The 17662-nt window shown below is 41.4% G+C and overlaps 3 protein-coding genes across 16 annotated transcripts in view; 2 read left to right on the top strand and 1 right to left on the bottom strand.

The window, feature by feature from the left end:
* Window positions 1–2778: 2778 nt before the first annotated feature.
* Window positions 2779–17662, top strand: part of LOC100382858 (uncharacterized) — a 19551-nt gene continuing 4667 nt past the window's right edge. For 4 of the 14 annotated variants that reach the window (XR_004855993.1, XR_004855992.1, XR_002266970.3 and 1 more), the window contains exon 1: window positions 15541–17662. This exon is cut by the window's right edge. Coding sequence is in view for 2 of the 14 variants with exons in the window: in XM_020547867.3 (XP_020403456.1) it covers window positions 3084–3308; window positions 3589–3802; window positions 4361–4527; window positions 6499–6623; window positions 15446–15524; window positions 15715–15723 (819 nt within the window). In the remaining 12 variants the exon portion in view is untranslated. Of the gene's footprint in view, window positions 3309–3588; window positions 3803–4360; window positions 4528–6498; window positions 6624–15445 lie in introns of those variants that run through there. The other 10 variants (XR_004855995.1, XR_004855997.1, XR_004855996.1 and 7 more) reach the window with 7 other exon arrangements.
* Window positions 7365–14581, top strand: LOC118476417 (ribulose bisphosphate carboxylase large chain). The gene has a single exon (XM_035965460.1). The coding sequence runs from the start codon at window positions 13017–13019 to the stop codon at window positions 14466–14468; it is 1452 nt and encodes a 483-aa protein (XP_035821353.1). The 5' UTR covers window positions 7365–13016; the 3' UTR covers window positions 14469–14581.
* LOC118476416 (ATP synthase subunit beta, chloroplastic) lies at window positions 9540–12340 on the bottom strand. The gene has a single exon (XM_035965459.1). The coding sequence runs from the start codon at window positions 12255–12257 to the stop codon at window positions 10761–10763; it is 1497 nt and encodes a 498-aa protein (XP_035821352.1). The 5' UTR covers window positions 12258–12340; the 3' UTR covers window positions 9540–10760.

The raw sequence follows: 17662 nt of genomic DNA, 5'->3' as shown, positions 1-17662 counted from the left end.
TCTCATGACCACAAAAGAAACAGACTATCTGCTTAAAGGACCACAGAAGAAACATACTAATAGTCTTGACAACTCAAATAGTACGATCATAAATCTGGTCATAGTCGTAGACCATAATACGACAATGCTCGGCCAAAGAGACAACCACTTTATTCTCCTCCCACTGCATGTCATCAAACACCATTTCCCACAGCTCCGGATCTTTTGACACGTATTTGCGCCAATGGCGAAAAGAGGGTTGGGCGACAAAGGAAAAACAGAATGAAGAGTTGTCTAGAGGGTGGTAGTGGAAAAAAACGAAAGGGCGTAGAAAATGCTCAAGGCACAACAAAGATAAAAAGACAATACACTTGCCCAAACTGTGGTCAACTAGGTCATCGGAAAATCAGTTATAAGTGCCCTTTAAATGAAACAAAGAAAAGGTTATAACTCTATTTTTTATTTTATTGTCCATTTGATTGGTTGTCTTCATTAGTAATTTTTTGTTGCTTTGTAGGAAGAGGAAGCCAAGAAAGAATATGGCGAAAAATTGGATCCCGAAAGAGTTGCGGACTTCTACATCACAAACTAGTGCTCCTAACGAAGAAACAACTATTGTACCACATACTGTGGATGCAGAAACAGTTGTAATAGACAATGATAGCCATGAAGACGTCAGTACTGATGCAGCACTAGTCCGTGTGGAAACTCCTCCTAGTTCTCCGCCCAGGAGTGTCAAGTGGCTTGTTAAGAAAATTACTCCGAGGAAAAACTTGAAGCGTGTTGTGACAAGGGAGTAGAACTACAGTTGGTCCCAGAAACTTGAAGCGTGCTGCGACAAGGAAACAAGTTCCTGTCTGTGTTTGATGTCCCAGAAACCTGAAGCATGCTGTCTGTGTTTGATGTCCTAGAAACATTGCAGCGTGCTGTCTATGTATGTGCTCCCAGAAATTCTGTTAGTGTGTGTATGTGCTCCTAGAAATTCTGTTTGTGCCCAGAAATTCTGAATGTGCCCAGACTAAAAACTCTATGTGTATTATGCTACTGCTAGTATGATCAGCTACTGCCAGAATTTCTATTAGTATGATCAGCTGCTGTTCAAATTCTGTTAGTGCCCTGAATGTGCCCAGAAATGATGTGAGTGCCCTGAATGTTAACAAAAATTCTGCTAAAAGCTGCTTGCCAAAAATGATGTGAGTGCCCAGAAATGATGTTAGTGCCCTGAATGTGCCCAAAAATGATGTGAACAGAAATGCTAAAAACTGCTATAGTTAGGTTCACTAAAAACTGCTTGCTAAACCCGCTACAGTTAGGCTACTGTCAGAAATGAACCTAAATGTGAACAGAAATGCTACTGCTTGCATTAACTGAAAATCCGGGCACAAACATAATGCGAACACAACATTGCTGATGTCGATCATGGCACAAACAGAATGTGAACAGAATGTCTTGACATCACCTCACATAAACACAAATTCTGTTACAAGCACATAGATAGTCTTACAGAAACACAACCACCTCACAAATTACAAGTTCATAACATTATGTCTTGACATAAACAGAATGTCTTGACATCACAAAAGTCCGCATAACTGGTTACAAGTTCATCTCATGACCACAAAAGAAACAGACTATCTGCTTAAAGGACCACAGAAGAAACATACTAATAGTCTTGACAACTCAAATAGTACGATCATAAATCTGGTCATAGTCGTAGCCCATAATACGACAATGCTCGGCCAAAGAGACAACCACTTTATTCTCCTCCCACTGCATGTCATCAAACACCATTTCCCACAGCTCCGGATCTTCTGACACGTATCCATCCATTGGGTCCTCAACATCAGAAGGGTTGGTGTAGTCTTCAACATTTGAAGGGGGATGATCAAGGTCCCAACCAGGACATTTATTTTACAGATCTTCTTCACACACAATTGAAGTCTTCTCGAGGCTCTTGCAGACATCCTTCAAATGGCCAGCAAGCTTTCCAACCTTACACCCTTCAACTTCTGGGATACTAGTACTACAACACAACCCATTAATGGTATGTAACAGTGAAGATTGCCTCCTCATCTCTTGAATGGCATATCGAAGTGAGTTCTTGATGCTAACGTGATACTTAAAATCAACATGTTCCTGCACAAATAAAACTAGTTCAAATACTTGTGAAGAACATACCCTATTCCACACGCGGCAAAGGAAGGGAGAAAGAAAATCAGTCACCAAGGATGTCACCATGGAGTTATCTTCAACAAAGCTTCGATACTTGACAGCTTCGACAGCTAGTTGAACCTTATCGGCGGCAATAGTCGCAGATTGCAGCGCCGCTCGTGCCTCCTTCTCAGCCACCACCGTCGCACATCTTGCCTCCGCCGCAGCAACAACTGCGGCACGAGCAGAATCAACAGCCTCTGCAACAGCGACGACGGGAGGAGTTCGATCCATGGGGTTTTGAGTGCGGCGGCTCTGGTGTGGCGGCTAGGGTGCGGCGGCAAGAGTGCGGCGGCTAGGGTTTGGTTGGGCGTGGACGGCAGCTAGAGCGAGCAGCAGGCCTCACGTATATTCTCCTGGTAACGGAAAAATGACAGCGTGAGTATGAGATCGTCGTTAACTGTTAATGGAGTAGTCATGTCCATTTCAGAGTGTTGGCTATGTCCAGCTGTTTCATAACGGAAAAACCTTCTTCTAGGCCTCCATTTTATCGAAGCCGTACCCGTCGTGTTTCATAATGTCAAATTTCTCGCCCCCGCGAGGCCGCGAAGGAAAATAAAGCTGATCGGCGGGCGCTCCTTGGATTTTGTCATTTTGTCCGCTCCTAGCGAACTGGGAGACGTCCAATTCCAGCCCGTTCCCGACTTCCGACTGCGGGCGCTCTTTGGACGGACCGAGGTGGACCACGTCCAGCCGCAGGCTGAGGCTGCGGACGAGATGCCGCGAGGGCCTACGAGTCAGTGAGCCAAGCGCGCCGCGTCGCGTCTGCTGGTGGACTCTGCGCCTCGTGACCACGGTCTCCAGGGACCAGGGCGGTGAGCCAGCATCTTCTTTTTCCGTCCCCTCCTGCAGCCGCCGCCCGCCGAGACGCCAAGCGCGAGCGGGAGGAGACCATGTCACGGTGGCGCGCCGCCGCCTACAGCATCTCCGCAGCTGCCGCGTCCCGCAACTCTGCGGCGGAGGCCGGCGCCCTCTCCAGGGCCTTGGCGAAGGCTCCCTCGCCGCCTTCGCTTCCTCTCCAAACCCTCACGAGAAACTTTGCCAAGTCCGCTGCCGCCGCCACGGCCACGTCGCCCGGCCCTGGCGCTTCCTCTCCGCCCGCTGGGCCGAGGCCCGAGGTACCGCCGCTCTCCCATCTCGCGCACGCCACTTGGGTTCTCTGTTTGCACCTTGTGATCTGTACGCAATAAGAGGATATGTAGTCAAACAAGTTATTGCTCTTTTGTACATCATCACATTTGTCATTTGTCATTTGTCAATGCTGCTCAATGCTCTACTTTCTATGGAGCTAAGTATCTCACATTTTGATAAGGATCTGATGCTTTGATTACCATTTAGCTGTGATTTATTTTTAATTCCTATACTTGCATCTTAATGGATTGTTTTTCTATTTCACAGATTAGACTGAAGTCTATGTTCTTATCCAAGCCCTGTTCATTAGCGTTGCCACCTGACTCCCCTCATAGAGCAGTGGATCCACAATATAAGGGCATCAAGCGATTCCTACTCACATTGTTGTTGTTCTACAGTAAGCAAAGCAAGTCCATCAGAGGAGCAAATGTTGTTTATGATCGAATCACTTCTCAAGTTGATGCACCTACTATTTATGATGGTAAACTTCCTGCTTATTACAGGATCTGCTTGGTTTTTTTTCATTTGATGTTTGTTTCTCAGTCTTCCATTTTGCTCTATTCTAATGCTAATATATGCACTCATTTTTTTATAAGTTGCATAGTTGGTTAAAATTTGTTAAGAAGAATAGTTGATAATTGATATACATTAGTTTTAGCAACAATAACTTGATGCACCTGCTGATTCATATTGCACAATCTGAGCTTGTATGGCATAAGTTTACTGGCTGCTCCTCCCTCCCCCAAAAAACTAGTAGCTTTATTGTAGGGCACCTGACAAAGATACACAGTTGCTACTGGTACACATTTTATTTTCTCATAGGAGAATGTTTATCCTTACTTTGATGTATGTGTACAAGTTGCTGGTAGGTGTAGTGAAGAATTAATTTGTAGCTTGCGCAAAGGTTGAGTGATTTGTTAAGGCAGAAATCAGTACCATGATAGGGTGATTGAGCTTTTGTTAACTGATTTCTTTGAACTTTTATCTTTTTATGATCATGATATATTGAGACAGAAATATCTTACATGTACCTTTGCAGTTTTTCAGTTGGAGAAAACATTTAAGACAACATTTTCATTGCTTGTTCTCCATATGTGGCTTGTTCTACGCCGCTTGAAGGAAGAAGGGAAGGATGGTGTTAAGTTCGGACAGTACATCTACGAAATGTACAACCACGATGTAGAACTCAGAGTTTCTAAAGCTGGGGTAAGCTGTTTGGCTGTTTTATAGAAATTTGTATATGATTACTATATACATTGCTATCATCTTTATTCGTGATCAAATGAATGTAGTCCTCATTATTTGCCTTCAAGAACTATCTGTTGATTGGTAATATGCTTTACCAAATCCTTCATTATTTGCCTTTAAGAACTATCTGTTCATTGGCAATATGCTTTATCATTCTACACCTCTGCCATAACGTGTTATTAGAAGCTTCATGTTAGGTGTTTGGTTGGGGACCGTTGGAGCCTGGCTCTGAAGATGCGACCAATCTGCTCGTATCTGGAGAGCCTGTCCCATGGTGCTTTGAGGATCATGCGAGCCTAGGTCCAAATCTGCATGCAGGCAACCAAACATAGAGCTCACACGCGCAGAGCCTGGCTCACAGCAACCAAACAACAGCTACCTGCATCCCGCGATGCAAGCACGCACAGATGCAGGCAACCAAACACGCCCACAATTGAACACCAGAATTTGGATATTGCACAGTGGAAGTAATTGTGCAGTTCTTTTGGGTTCTGATTTCAATGTATGCCCTTGATTTTGCCTTGGGATACTATTGCATAGGGATACCAGAACAGTAATCACCTACAGGTTACTTGACTCGAATGCTCATTGCTGAAATGACCAACTTGTTAACATTAATCCTCCATCATGTAAATGGGAACATATCTGGTGCAACCGTGCAACCAAGACACAAATATGGAGGTGGGAGGACCTTTTTTTAAAATATCTAGGCAAAGGTGGGAGGACCTTTTTGAAAATATCTAGGGGGAGGAGGGAGGGTTGTTTTGATTTTTTTTAAAAGGCACTCCCACCTCTATGTTTATGTCTTTGTTGCACGGTTGCACCAGATATTTTTTTCTTCTCGAACACGCAGGAGAGCTGCGCGTCAATGTATTAAGAAGAAAAGGGGAAAAGACCCCGAACAGACAGTACAACACACACACACACACACACCGAACCCCACCTAGCCAGAAACAACATCTGGAGCAGGGGCAGTGACAGAGCGTTTGTCAGCTGACAGACACCCCAACACTAAAACAGAAAACTAAACCACCCGACTTTGAGCTAGGAGGTAAGAAAAACCCTTAGCCCCAGTCAAAGACCACAAGAAAGCTTCCTCCCTGGCCAGCCGAACGGCCACCACCAAGTTTGGATGGGAACCATTGAAGACAACACCATTTCTATGCTTCCACAACATCCAAGCGCCTAAAGCGACCAAGGAGTCAAAGCCCTTCTTACTCAGCCCACCCAGCCGAGCACTATTGAAACACCACCAGTGATCAAAATCATCTATATCCTGTCCTGGAAGGAAGTCCTGCAAACCAAAAGGCCTGAGCAACTCAAACCAGAAATGACGCGCAAAGGAGCAGCCCACCAGCAGATGGTTAATAGTCTCATCATGTTGATCACAGAGCGGGCAAAGAAGCGACTGAGGCAATCCTCTTTTAGCCAATCTATCTGCTGTCCAACATTTGTTGTGAGCCACAAGCCATAGAAAAAACCGACATTTGCTAGGGGCCCATGTCTTCCAAATTCGATCAGCCTGCTTGAAAAACACCGAGCCATGGAACATAGCAGTGTAAGCGGATTTTGAAGAATAATCACCGGAACTAGAAAACCTCCAAACATGACGATCTTGCACATTGGGCTGCAGCAAGGTACCTTCCAGGATCCCCATGTAAATGATTTTCATGTACAAAACCAAGAGCAGAAGTGCTGAACTTCTCATATTTTTAGCACTTCCTGTTCCCCTTTGATCAAGGGTGATATGCCATTTAGAACCAGCAAATTAGTTCAAAAATAAATAATCTTAAACATTGCATATTTATAATGGACAGAGTGTTATTCAACCATATCTTCAGTTCCTCTTGAATTATCAGAGAATTTTTACTTTTTATGCATTATACCACTTGTGAAAATTGATTTATATAAAATGTTCATGCATTCTAGGTTAACTTGCTTCTGACAAAATGGATGAAGGAGCTAGAGAAAATATTCTATGGAAACATTGTGAAGTATGATGCTGCGATAAGCCCAGAGGCTCGTCAAGATGATCTTGTAAATGTCATCTGGAGGTAACTATGCCAAGCTTCTACCTAACAACCCAAGTAAAAATTTACTTCGAGGGCTACAGAAGGAATGTTTTGCCTGGAGCCCTGGACATACCTTACAATTCGAGCTGGTTTCCTTCATTTTTGTTGCACACACGCATATATCATTGACTCTGATGGTAACACTGATGCTGTAAGCCTGTAAGTATCGGTTGTGTTGACAAGTACTTCCAAACTGCCCTGCTTCATGGAGTTGTCGCTCCATATATTGCCCCTAAGTGAATGAATAGCAAACTGTTTGGGTGCTTCTGTCGACCATTCCAGCAGTTTTACAGATTCTATGCTAAGCAACTTATACAAGGAGACAAGTCAACTGTGAAATTTCTTTGCTTTGCATTATTAAGGAATTTGATTGAATTTGTGAATGTATTAACTTCGTTTTGAAAGTAGAAAATCCATTTCTTTGTAATGCTGTTAGACCTACCATGGTAGTTATCACCCCTTCCAGATTGTAGTGCATTTAGCTTTGTCCTATGTGTCAAACTTCTCTTAATTTTACCAAGTTTTGAGAACAATGCTGACATGTACAAGATCAAATCAATGCACTATCATGGCAAATTTTATGGAGAATTTAATGAAACTAATATTTTTCTGGAATACGCAGGAGAGCTGCGCATCTTTGCATTAAAAGAAGAAGAAAGGGGGAGAGAACCCCATTACATCACACACATTACACCCCAACACTAGAAACTGACTAATGATCACGGACTAACACAGAGAAAACACGACCCACAATGCTGTTTTAAGCCAGCAGCTCTTCGACCTGGAGGAAAGACAGGGCCTTGGCTCCAGTCAAGGACCAGAGCACCGCCTCTTCCCTAGCCACCCTAAGGGTTGTGACCAAGCTAGGATTACATCCATCAAAGACAGATCTATTCCTATGCTTCCATATGGTCCAAACACCTAGGATTACTAGAGAATTGAAACCCTTCCTCAGAAGATCAGATGTTCGAGAGCTGCTAGTCTTCCACCATGACTTGAAGGAATCCTCGTGAGCTGGACACAGCTCCTGCTGTCCCACTGAACTAAGGAAATCAAACCAAAACTGCTTGGCAAAAACACATTTGACCAACAAGTGATTTATAGTTTCAGCCTCTTGGTCGCACAAGGGGCAGTGCTCTGGCCGGTCTAGCCCTCTTTTTCTAAGCCTGTCAGCTGTCCAGCACCTATTATGCTCCACAAGCCAAATAAAGAACTTGCACTTCCTAGGAGCCCAAGATTTCCACACTCGTTCTGCTGGTTCAAACTGAACTGAACCATGGAAGAGAGCTTTATAAGCAGAATTAGCTGTATAATCTCCTGAAGCACTGAATTTCCATATTTGTCGATCCCTTACTCCATGCTGAAGAACAACTGCCTCAAGCATTTCACAAAGTTCTAGGAATTCAGCAATGATTCTGAGTGAAATTGCCCCTTTTATATCGGAGATCCAATGGAGATTAGGGAGAGCATCTTTGACCAACCGTTTGTTGGCAAGACGCATGGGCACCATGTCAAACATTGCAGGAGCTATGTCCCTAATACATCTCCCATCCAACCATCTGTCCTTCCAAAAAAGGGTATTGGCTCCATCACTGAGCTTAGTAGTAACGACTACAACAATCAGATTTTGTACCACCTTACAGACGTGTGGGGAAGTCCGTCCAAGGCCTACTGGGATCTGTTTTCTGCAGCCATGGCCAACGAGCCCCCAAAACCCAACCGAGGTTCTTTAAATCACTAATCCCAAGACCAGTAGACCACCCAGCTCCTTGGGACGGGTAACCTTAGGCCAAGCCAGGAGGCAATGACCACCACAGAACTCTTTCCTGTCCCTCCAGAGGAAGCCCTTCCTCTGTTTATCAATTGCTTTGATGGCCCAGACAGGAAGGTCAAGTGCCAAAGCTGCATAAATCATCTTTGCCGTCATGACGAACTGCACATGAATAGCTCTACCAGCCTTGGTCATGAGCTCAGCTTTCCATCCTGGCAGAAGGCTGGCCACCCTATCAACAACGGCCTAGACCTGGTCCCTTGTGAGTTTCTTGGGAGACAAAGGCAAACCGAGGTACTTACAGGGAAAATCTGAAATATTACATGGCAGCAAGTCATGTAAGCAATTCACCTCTTACCCACAACAGATAGGGAACCCACTACTCTTCTGGATATTAGTCCTTAGACCTGAAGCTGAACCAAAAAGATGAAGAATATACATAACCACACTAATGTCCGAGGCAGTAGGGCTTAGAAATAACACTGCGTCATCTGCGTACAGCGAGATATAGTGCTGCATATTCCTTGTAGAGAGAGGTTGAAGAAGCCCTTCCTCAGAGGCTCGCTGCACGAGCTGATTCAAGACATCCATTACAAGAATAAACAACATAGGTGATAGAGGATCACTCTGCCTCAGACCTCGTTGATGCCCAATACATTCCCCGGGTAGACCATTCAGTAAAATCTTGGTAGAAGAGGTAGCTAACAGCCTGCTTATTATATCACACCAGATCTGTCCAAAACCAAGTTTTTTCAAGACCTCGATAAGGAAGGCCCACGATACCGAGTCGAAAGCCTTTGAAATGTCTAGCTTGAGAAGGATACGAGCCTGCTTCTAACAATGTAAGAATCTGGTTGTCCACTGGACTAGCATGAAGTTGTCAAGAATAAATCGTTTCGATCAAATCTATCGATAAGCTACGACAGGGGTTTCTTTGGAAAGGAAGGAAAGAAGTGAATGGGAGCAGCTATTTAGTGTCATGGGACAAAGTTACTAGGCCGCTAACATTTGGAGGCCTGGGTATCCCAAACCTGCAATATATGAGTTGGTCGCTACAAACGAAATGGTTATGGCTGCAGAAAATAGACCCGAATAGGCTTTGGAGTGGACTGGATCTTCCCATCCAACCTCAGGTTCAACAGCTATTTGCTAGCTCGGTTGTCTCCTTTGTGGGAAACGGAAACAACATGCTGTTCTTGTCTGATAGATGGCTGAATGGCTGCTGTATTCAGGACATTGCTCCTGAGGTGGCTGCTAAAGTTGATAAGAAGACCCTTTCCTCTAGAACAGTGGCACAAGGTCTTGACAACAGATTGTGGGTGAGGGCAATTATTTCCCCCTTTCTTTACTAGGGATGCAACAATACCTTCTTCTCTGTGATTCTTTGGGAGAGGTTGTGTTGACCCAGGATGATGAGCGGCATGTGTGGAAATACGAGACTTCTAGTCGGTTTTCATCTAAATCCTGCTACAAGGATCCATCCCTTTTGAGCCATGGAAGAGGCTATGGAAAAGTCGGGCCCCTCCTAAATGTAAGACCTTTCTATGGCGGCTATGAGGAATAAATGTTGGACATCTGATACTTTGGCAAAAAGAGGCCTCCCACATCCGGAAGCATGCCCTCTTTGTGACCAGGAGCAAGAAACAGTTCAACATCTCTTGACTACGTGTGTCTTTGCTCGGCAATTTTGGTACAACCACCTATCTCCTTTCGGTCTTGGTCACCTCTCCCCTGGGGTAAAGGATATCGCTTTTGCTGACCGGTGGAAAAGAGTTTGCAACCGAATGCATAAAGACAAGAAGAAAGGCTTTAATAGTGCCATTATTCTAGGTGCTTGGTGTTTATGGCTGCAACGTAACCGGGTGGTTTTTGAGGGTGATTCTCCCTCCATCGGCAAGGTGCAGAGAAGTTTCTTAGATGAGTTGGCGTGCTGGGTGCTAGCTGGAGCCAAACATATTGGAAGCTTGCGCTTAGTCGTAGTCCTCAGTGTGGTCGGAGAAAATTATGTAATGTAATGATCATGTAATAGTTTCTAAGTGTGTGTGTTCCTTTGGGGAGTCCTGCATAGCAGGGGTTTACCCCTTCTTGTAAGACCTCTCTTTTGTCTCTCTCATTTCCTAAAATGATGATCTCATTATTAACTATTCTTGCAAAACCACTCCACAGAACCGCCGTTAACCATTGGTCGTTCAGGAGGCGTATTCTCAAAGGACCCATATCTACAGCTGTGTTAATGGGGGCGTGGTTTGGTAATACACCAATTTGGCCACTATTAGTAGATAAAATGATTTCTTTCACTTCACAATCCCAAATAATTCGTTTAGGAGTCAGTACATAAAGATTTAATTTCATTTCTTCAATTTGCTCTCCTCTTCTAAGTTTATAGCTTTCGTGCTAGCTTCATCGATGTTCCCCACTAAATAAAAAGCCTGTTCGGGTAGGCCGTCTAATTCTCCGGAAAGGATTAGTTGAAATCCCCTAATTGTTTCTGCAAGACCAACATACTTTCCTGGAGAACCGGTAAAAACTTCTGCCACAAAGAACGGTTGTGATAAGAACCGCTCGATTTTTCGTGCTCTTGCTACAGTTAAACGATCCTCCTCCGATAATTCATCCAATCCAAGAATTGCGATAATGTCCTGAAGTTCTTTGTAACGTTGTAAAGTTTCCTTAACTCTTTGCGCAGTTTCATAATGTTCGTTGCCAACAATCCGAGGCTGTAACATAGTTGAGGTTGAATCTAAAGGATCCACTGCGGGATAAATACCCTTGGAAGCTAATCCTCTGGAAAGTACGGTAGTAGCGTCCAAATGTGCAAATGTTGTGGCAGGAGCAGGGTCGGTCAAATCGTCTGCAGGTACATAAACTGCTTGGATCGAAGTTATAGATCCCTTTTTGGTAGAAGTAATTCTTTCTTGCAAAGAACCCATTTCTGTACTAAGGGTAGGTTGATAACCCACTGCGGAAGGCATTCTGCCTAATAAGGCGGATACTTCCGATCCTGCTTGAACAAAACGAAAGATATTATCGATGAATAAAAGCACGTCTTGCTTATTAACATCTCGGAAATATTCTGCCATAGTTAGGGCAGTTAAACCAACTCTCATACGAGCTCCCGGCGGTTCATTCATTTGGCCATAGACTAGAGCTACCTTTGATTCCTCAATATTTTTTTCATTAATTACTCCGGATTCCTTCATTTCCATATAAAGATCATTTCCTTCACGAGTCCGTTCCCCTACTCCGCCAAATACGGATACGCCTCCATGAGCTTTAGCAATGTTATTGATTAATTCCATGATGAGTACTGTTTTACCTACTCCTGCCCCCCCAAACAGTCCGATTTTTCCTCCACGTCGATAGGGAGCTAAAAGATCGACCACCTTAATACCTGTTTCAAAGATAGATAATTTCGTATCTAACTCGATAAAGGCAGGCGCAGATCTATGAATAGGAAATGTTGCACTAGTATCCACAGGACCCAAATTGTCAATAGGCTCCCCAAGAACGTTAAAAATTCGTCCGAGAGTAGCTCCACCGACTGGAACACTGAGAGGAGTTCCCGTGTCAATCACTTCCATTCCTCTCATCAACCCCTCTGTAGCACTCATAGCCACAGCTCTAACTCGATTATTTCCTAATAATTGTTGTACCTCACAAGTCACATTAATTTGCTTATCGGCAGTGTCTCGACTCTTGACTATCAAAGCATTATAAATATAAGGCAACTTGCCCGGGGGAAAAGTGATATCCAGCACGGGTCCAATAATTTGATCAATACGCCCTACGCTTTTTTCTTCAATTGTGGAAATCCCGGGACGCGAAGTAGTAGGATTGGTTCTCATAATTATCACATAATTTTCAAAAAAAAAGGAATTTGTCGAAATTTTTTTTCTTGTTGAATAATGCCAAATCAAAAAAAATATCCAAAAATCCAAAAGTCAAAAGGAAATGAATTAGTTAATTCAATAAAAAAGAAAAGGGGACTCGCACTTGATTTCGTTGCCCAAGCGAATCCCATTCAATCGTTTACTTATGGAATGAATCCGTTGGAAAGTTCAATCCATTTTTTCATATAAATTTCGCCTTTTGTGAAGGATCTGTGCCTACTCTACTTTCCTATCTAGGACTTCGATATACAAAATATATACTACTGTGAAGCATAGATTGCTGTCAACAGAGAATTTTCTTAGTATTTAGGTATTTAGATTCAAAATATCAAAGGGGAAGAACTTTAAAAATTGTAAAATAAAGATTAGGGTTTGGGTTGCGCTATATCTATCAAAGAGTATACAATAATGATGGATTTGGTGAATCAAATCCACGGTTTAATAACGAACCGTGTTAACTTACCATAACAACAACTCAATTCCTATCGAATTCCTTCCTATCGAATTCCTATAGTAAAATTCCTATAGGATAGAACGTACACAGGGTGTACACATTATATATGAATGAAACATATTCATTAACTTAAGCATACTCCTTTTTTTATTTAATGAGTTGATATTAATTAAATATCTTTTTTTTTAGATTTTTGCAAAGGTTTCATTTACGCCTAATCCATATCGAGTAGACCCTGTCGTTGTGAGAATTCTTAATTCATGAGTTGTAGGGAGGGACTTATGTCACCACAAACAGAAACTAAAGCAAGTGTTGGATTTAAAGCTGGTGTTAAGGATTATAAATTGACTTACTACACCCCGGAGTACGAAACCAAGGATACTGATATCTTGGCAGCATTCCGAGTAACTCCTCAGCTCGGGGTTCCGCCTGAAGAAGCAGGAGCTGCAGTAGCTGCGGAATCTTCTACTGGTACATGGACAACTGTTTGGACTGATGGACTTACCAGTCTTGATCGTTACAAAGGACGATGCTATCACATCGAGCCCGTTCCTGGGGACCCAGATCAATATATCTGTTATGTAGCTTATCCATTAGACCTATTTGAAGAGGGTTCTGTTACTAACATGTTTACTTCCATTGTGGGTAACGTATTTGGTTTCAAAGCCTTACGCGCTCTACGTTTGGAGGATCTACGAATTCCCCCTGCTTATTCAAAAACTTTCCAAGGTCCGCCTCACGGTATCCAAGTTGAAAGGGATAAGTTGAACAAGTACGGTCGTCCTTTATTGGGATGTACTATTAAACCAAAATTGGGATTATCCGCAAAAAATTACGGTAGAGCGTGTTATGAGTGTCTACGCGGTGGACTTGATTTTACCAAAGATGATGAAAACGTAAACTCACAACCATTTATGCGCTGGAGAGACCGTTTTGTCTTTTGTGCCGAAGCAATTTATAAAGCACAAGCCGAAACTGGTGAAATCAAGGGGCATTACTTGAATGCGACTGCAGGTACATGCGAAGAAATGATTAAGAGAGCTGTATTTGCAAGGGAATTAGGGGTTCCTATTGTAATGCATGACTACTTAACAGGAGGATTCACCGCAAATACTACTTTGTCTCATTATTGCCGCGACAACGGCCTACTTCTTCACATTCACCGAGCAATGCATGCAGTTATTGATAGACAGAAAAATCATGGTATGCATTTCCGTGTATTAGCTAAAGCATTGCGTATGTCGGGGGGAGATCATATCCACTCCGGTACAGTAGTAGGTAAGTTAGAAGGGGAACGCGAAATAACTTTAGGTTTTGTTGATTTATTGCGCGATGATTTTATTGAAAAAGATCGTTCTCGCGGTATCTTTTTCACTCAGGACTGGGTATCCATGCCAGGTGTTATACCGGTGGCTTCTGGGGGTATTCATGTTTGGCATATGCCAGCTCTGACCGAAATCTTTGGAGATGATTCCGTATTACAATTTGGTGGAGGAACTTTAGGACATCCTTGGGGAAATGCACCTGGTGCAGCAGCTAATCGTGTGGCTTTAGAAGCCTGTGTACAAGCTCGTAACGAAGGGCGCGATCTTGCTCGTGAAGGTAATGAAATTATCAAAGCAGCTTGCAAATGGAGTGCTGAACTAGCCGCAGCTTGTGAAATATGGAAGGAGATCAAATTTGATGGTTTCAAAGCGATGGATACCATATAAAATAAAAAAAAGCAAAATAGAAAGAGAAAAAATAAGTTAAGAAATGCAGTAATTCTTCTTTATTCCTCTAATTGATTGCAATTCAATTCGGCTCAATCTTTTCTAAAAAAAAAGACTGAGCCGAATTGAAATAGATCTTGATACGATCATGAGACTTGACAAATCGAGATTCTTCTATTCTATATATCTAGAATATAGAAAGGTATAATACAATAAACAAATATAAATCAAAATATAGTATTATCGTACGATAATGGAATCAAATACGCAGTATTTACAGAAAAGAGTCTTCGTTTATTGGGAAAGAATCAATATACTTTTAATGTCGAATCGGGATTCACTAAGACAGAAATAAAGCATTGGGTCGAACTCTTCTTTGGTGTTAAGGTAGTAGCTGTGAATAGCCATCGACTACCCGGAAAGGGTAGAAGAATGGGACCTATTCTGGGACATACAATGCATTACAGACGTATGATCATTACCCTTCAACTGGGTATTCTATTCCACTTCTACTTTTTAAATTAAAGGGTATTCTGAAAGAGGTATTTCTTTTATTTTCACAATAGCTTTCTTTTGAATCCAATTTCAAGTTCGATTAGAAGGATAGAAAGGCGATGAGAATGGGAAAAGAAAAATAAAATATTTTATTTTAATGAGTTCCCCTTTTGAGTTCCCCTTTTTTGCAATTTTCTTATTATCAATTCCATTCATTTATTTTATAGAATACTTTTTTATTCTATATCTATAAAAAATCTTTATTTTGTAAACTAAAAAATACAATAGTCAATATTCCTTATAATAGATATACTTAATTATATCATAAGAATCTTAAGATATATTTCGAATAGATAGAAATAGTAAATTTGAATTGAGACACATATTCTATGACAGATTTTAACTTACCCTCTATTTTCGTACCTTTAGTAGGCTTAGTATTTCCGGCAATTGCAATGACTTCCTTATTTCTTTATGTGCAGAAAAATAAGATTGTCTAGAAACGACGGGGCCAAATTTTCTCAATGTATTTCCAGGATCATAATACAGATATTTTTTTGTGTAAGTACTATAATATGATAGGGTATGTAGCTCTTTCTACACACAAATGAAAAACGTCTATGGATGCAGATATAAGCTACGAGCATAAATGCATGCATATGCGTAGCCGACTATAGCGAGTTTTTTTTTAAGTGGATCCACTAATTTTTTTTGAATAGAAAGTCAATGTATCTAACCAATTATTTCACAGGAGTACTAGCTACTGAAGGCTATTTCAGAATCAAAAAAAGTAAAGTAAAAATCATTTAGCTTATTCTCTCAATTTCAATTGACCGCTACTGGATTTAGTATATCTAATATGAATTGGCGATCAGAACACATATGGATAGAACTTCTAAAAGGTTCTCGAAAAAGAGGTAATTTTTTCTGGGCCTGTATTCTTTTTCTAGGTTCATTAGGATTCTTAGCGGTTGGGGCTTCCAGTTATCTTGGTAAGAATATGATATCTGTACTTCCATCTCAACAAATTCTTTTTTTTCCACAGGGGGTCGTGATGTCTTTCTACGGAATCGCGGGCCTATTCATTAGCTCCTATTTGTGGTGCACTATTTTATGGAATGTAGGCAGTGGTTATGACCGATTCGATAGAAAAGAGGGAATAGTGTGCATTTTTCGTTGGGGATTCCCTGGAATAAAACGTCGCATCTTCCTTCAATTCCTTGTGCGGGATATCCAATCAATTAGAATTCAGGTTAAAGAGGGTCTTTATCCTCGTCGTATCCTTTATATGGAAATCCGGGGCCAGGGGGTCATTCCCTTGACTCGTACTGATGAGAAGTTTTTTACTCCACGAGAAATTGAACAAAAAGCTGCCGAATTGGCCTATTTCTTGCGTGTACCAATTGAAGTATTTTGAGTACCAATTGCAATTTTTTGCAATTGTAAGGGGATTTTCGAGTATTTATCTAAAGTAAAGGAAGGAAGGAACGAGGATAAGAGAAAATTGCTTCGAATTTGTTTTGTCCAAGTGAGATATATGGCATACTATTCTTCCATTTTTATACGAAAGGCCTTTTTTTATTTCTCTATTCCACTCCATTTAGATCTAAGAAAGAACCCAATACAATGAAATTCCACTAGTATACAAAAAGAGAAATAGATACAAACACAAGGTCTCAAACCTTGTTATAGAATTTTTGCTTCAAAGAAAAGAAATATCATATATATTCAGCTTACAGATCAAAAATGAAAAAAAAGAAAGCATTGCCTTCTTTCTTATATCTTGTATTTATCGTACTTTTGCCCTGGGGAGTCTCTTTCTCTTTTAACAAATGTCTGGAACTTTGGATTAAGAATTGGTGGAATACCAGGCAATCCGAAACTTTCTTAACTGATATTCAAGAGAAAAGGATTCTAGAAGGATTCATAGAATTAGAGGAACTTTTTCTCTTGGACGAAATGATAAAAGAGAAACCGAAGACACATGTACAAAAACTTCCTATAGGAATACACAAGGAAATAATACAATTGGCCAAAATAGATAATGAGGATCATCTCCATATCATTTTGCATTTCTCAACAAATATAATCTGTTTGGCTATTCTAAGTGGTTCTTTTTTTCTGGGTAAAGAAGAACTTGTCATTTTGAATTCTTGGGTTCAGGAATTTTTCTATAACTTAAATGATTCAATAAAAGCTTTTTTTATTCTTTTAGTTACTGATTTTTTTGTTGGATTTCACTCTACCCGCGGTTGGGAACTACTAATTCGTTGGGTCTACAACAATCTTGGATGGGCTCCTAACGAGCTAATTTTCACTATTTTTGTTTGTAGTTTTCCTGTGATTCTAGACACGTGTTTGAAATTTTGGGTCTTTTTTTGTTTAAACCGTCTATCTCCTTCACTTGTAGTCATTTATCATTCAATTAGTGAAGCATAAACTCACTCATTTCATTTCCTAATATTAATCAAATTAGCATATTTCTTTTCTTCCTTTAGAAATGGAAAGAAAGCCCTTTTCCTTTTTAACAAAATTCTTTCTATTTCTACCTGCTCAAGGTATTCATCATTCTAGTACAACTATTGCAGTAGAATGACAACAGACTCGTGTATAGGGAACTAGATTAGCTTAGCTACCTATCTAATTTATTGTAGAAATTCCGGGATCCGCGATTGGACATGGAAAATAGAAAAACTTTT

The sequence above is a fragment of the Zea mays genome, chromosome 2, assembly GCF_902167145.1.
Source record: "Zea mays cultivar B73 chromosome 2, Zm-B73-REFERENCE-NAM-5.0, whole genome shotgun sequence".
NCBI lineage: Eukaryota > Viridiplantae > Streptophyta > Magnoliopsida > Poales > Poaceae > Zea > Zea mays.
This window is presented reverse-complemented; position numbering and strand designations above follow the sequence as displayed.

Coding starts and splice junctions, on each gene's coding strand:
- LOC118476417 (XM_035965460.1), top strand. CDS start 13,017: ATGAGTTGTAGGGAGGGACTTATGTCACCACAAACAGAAACTAAAGCA.
- LOC118476416 (XM_035965459.1), bottom strand. CDS start 12,257: ATGAGAACCAATCCTACTACTTCGCGTCCCGGGATTTCCACAATTGAA.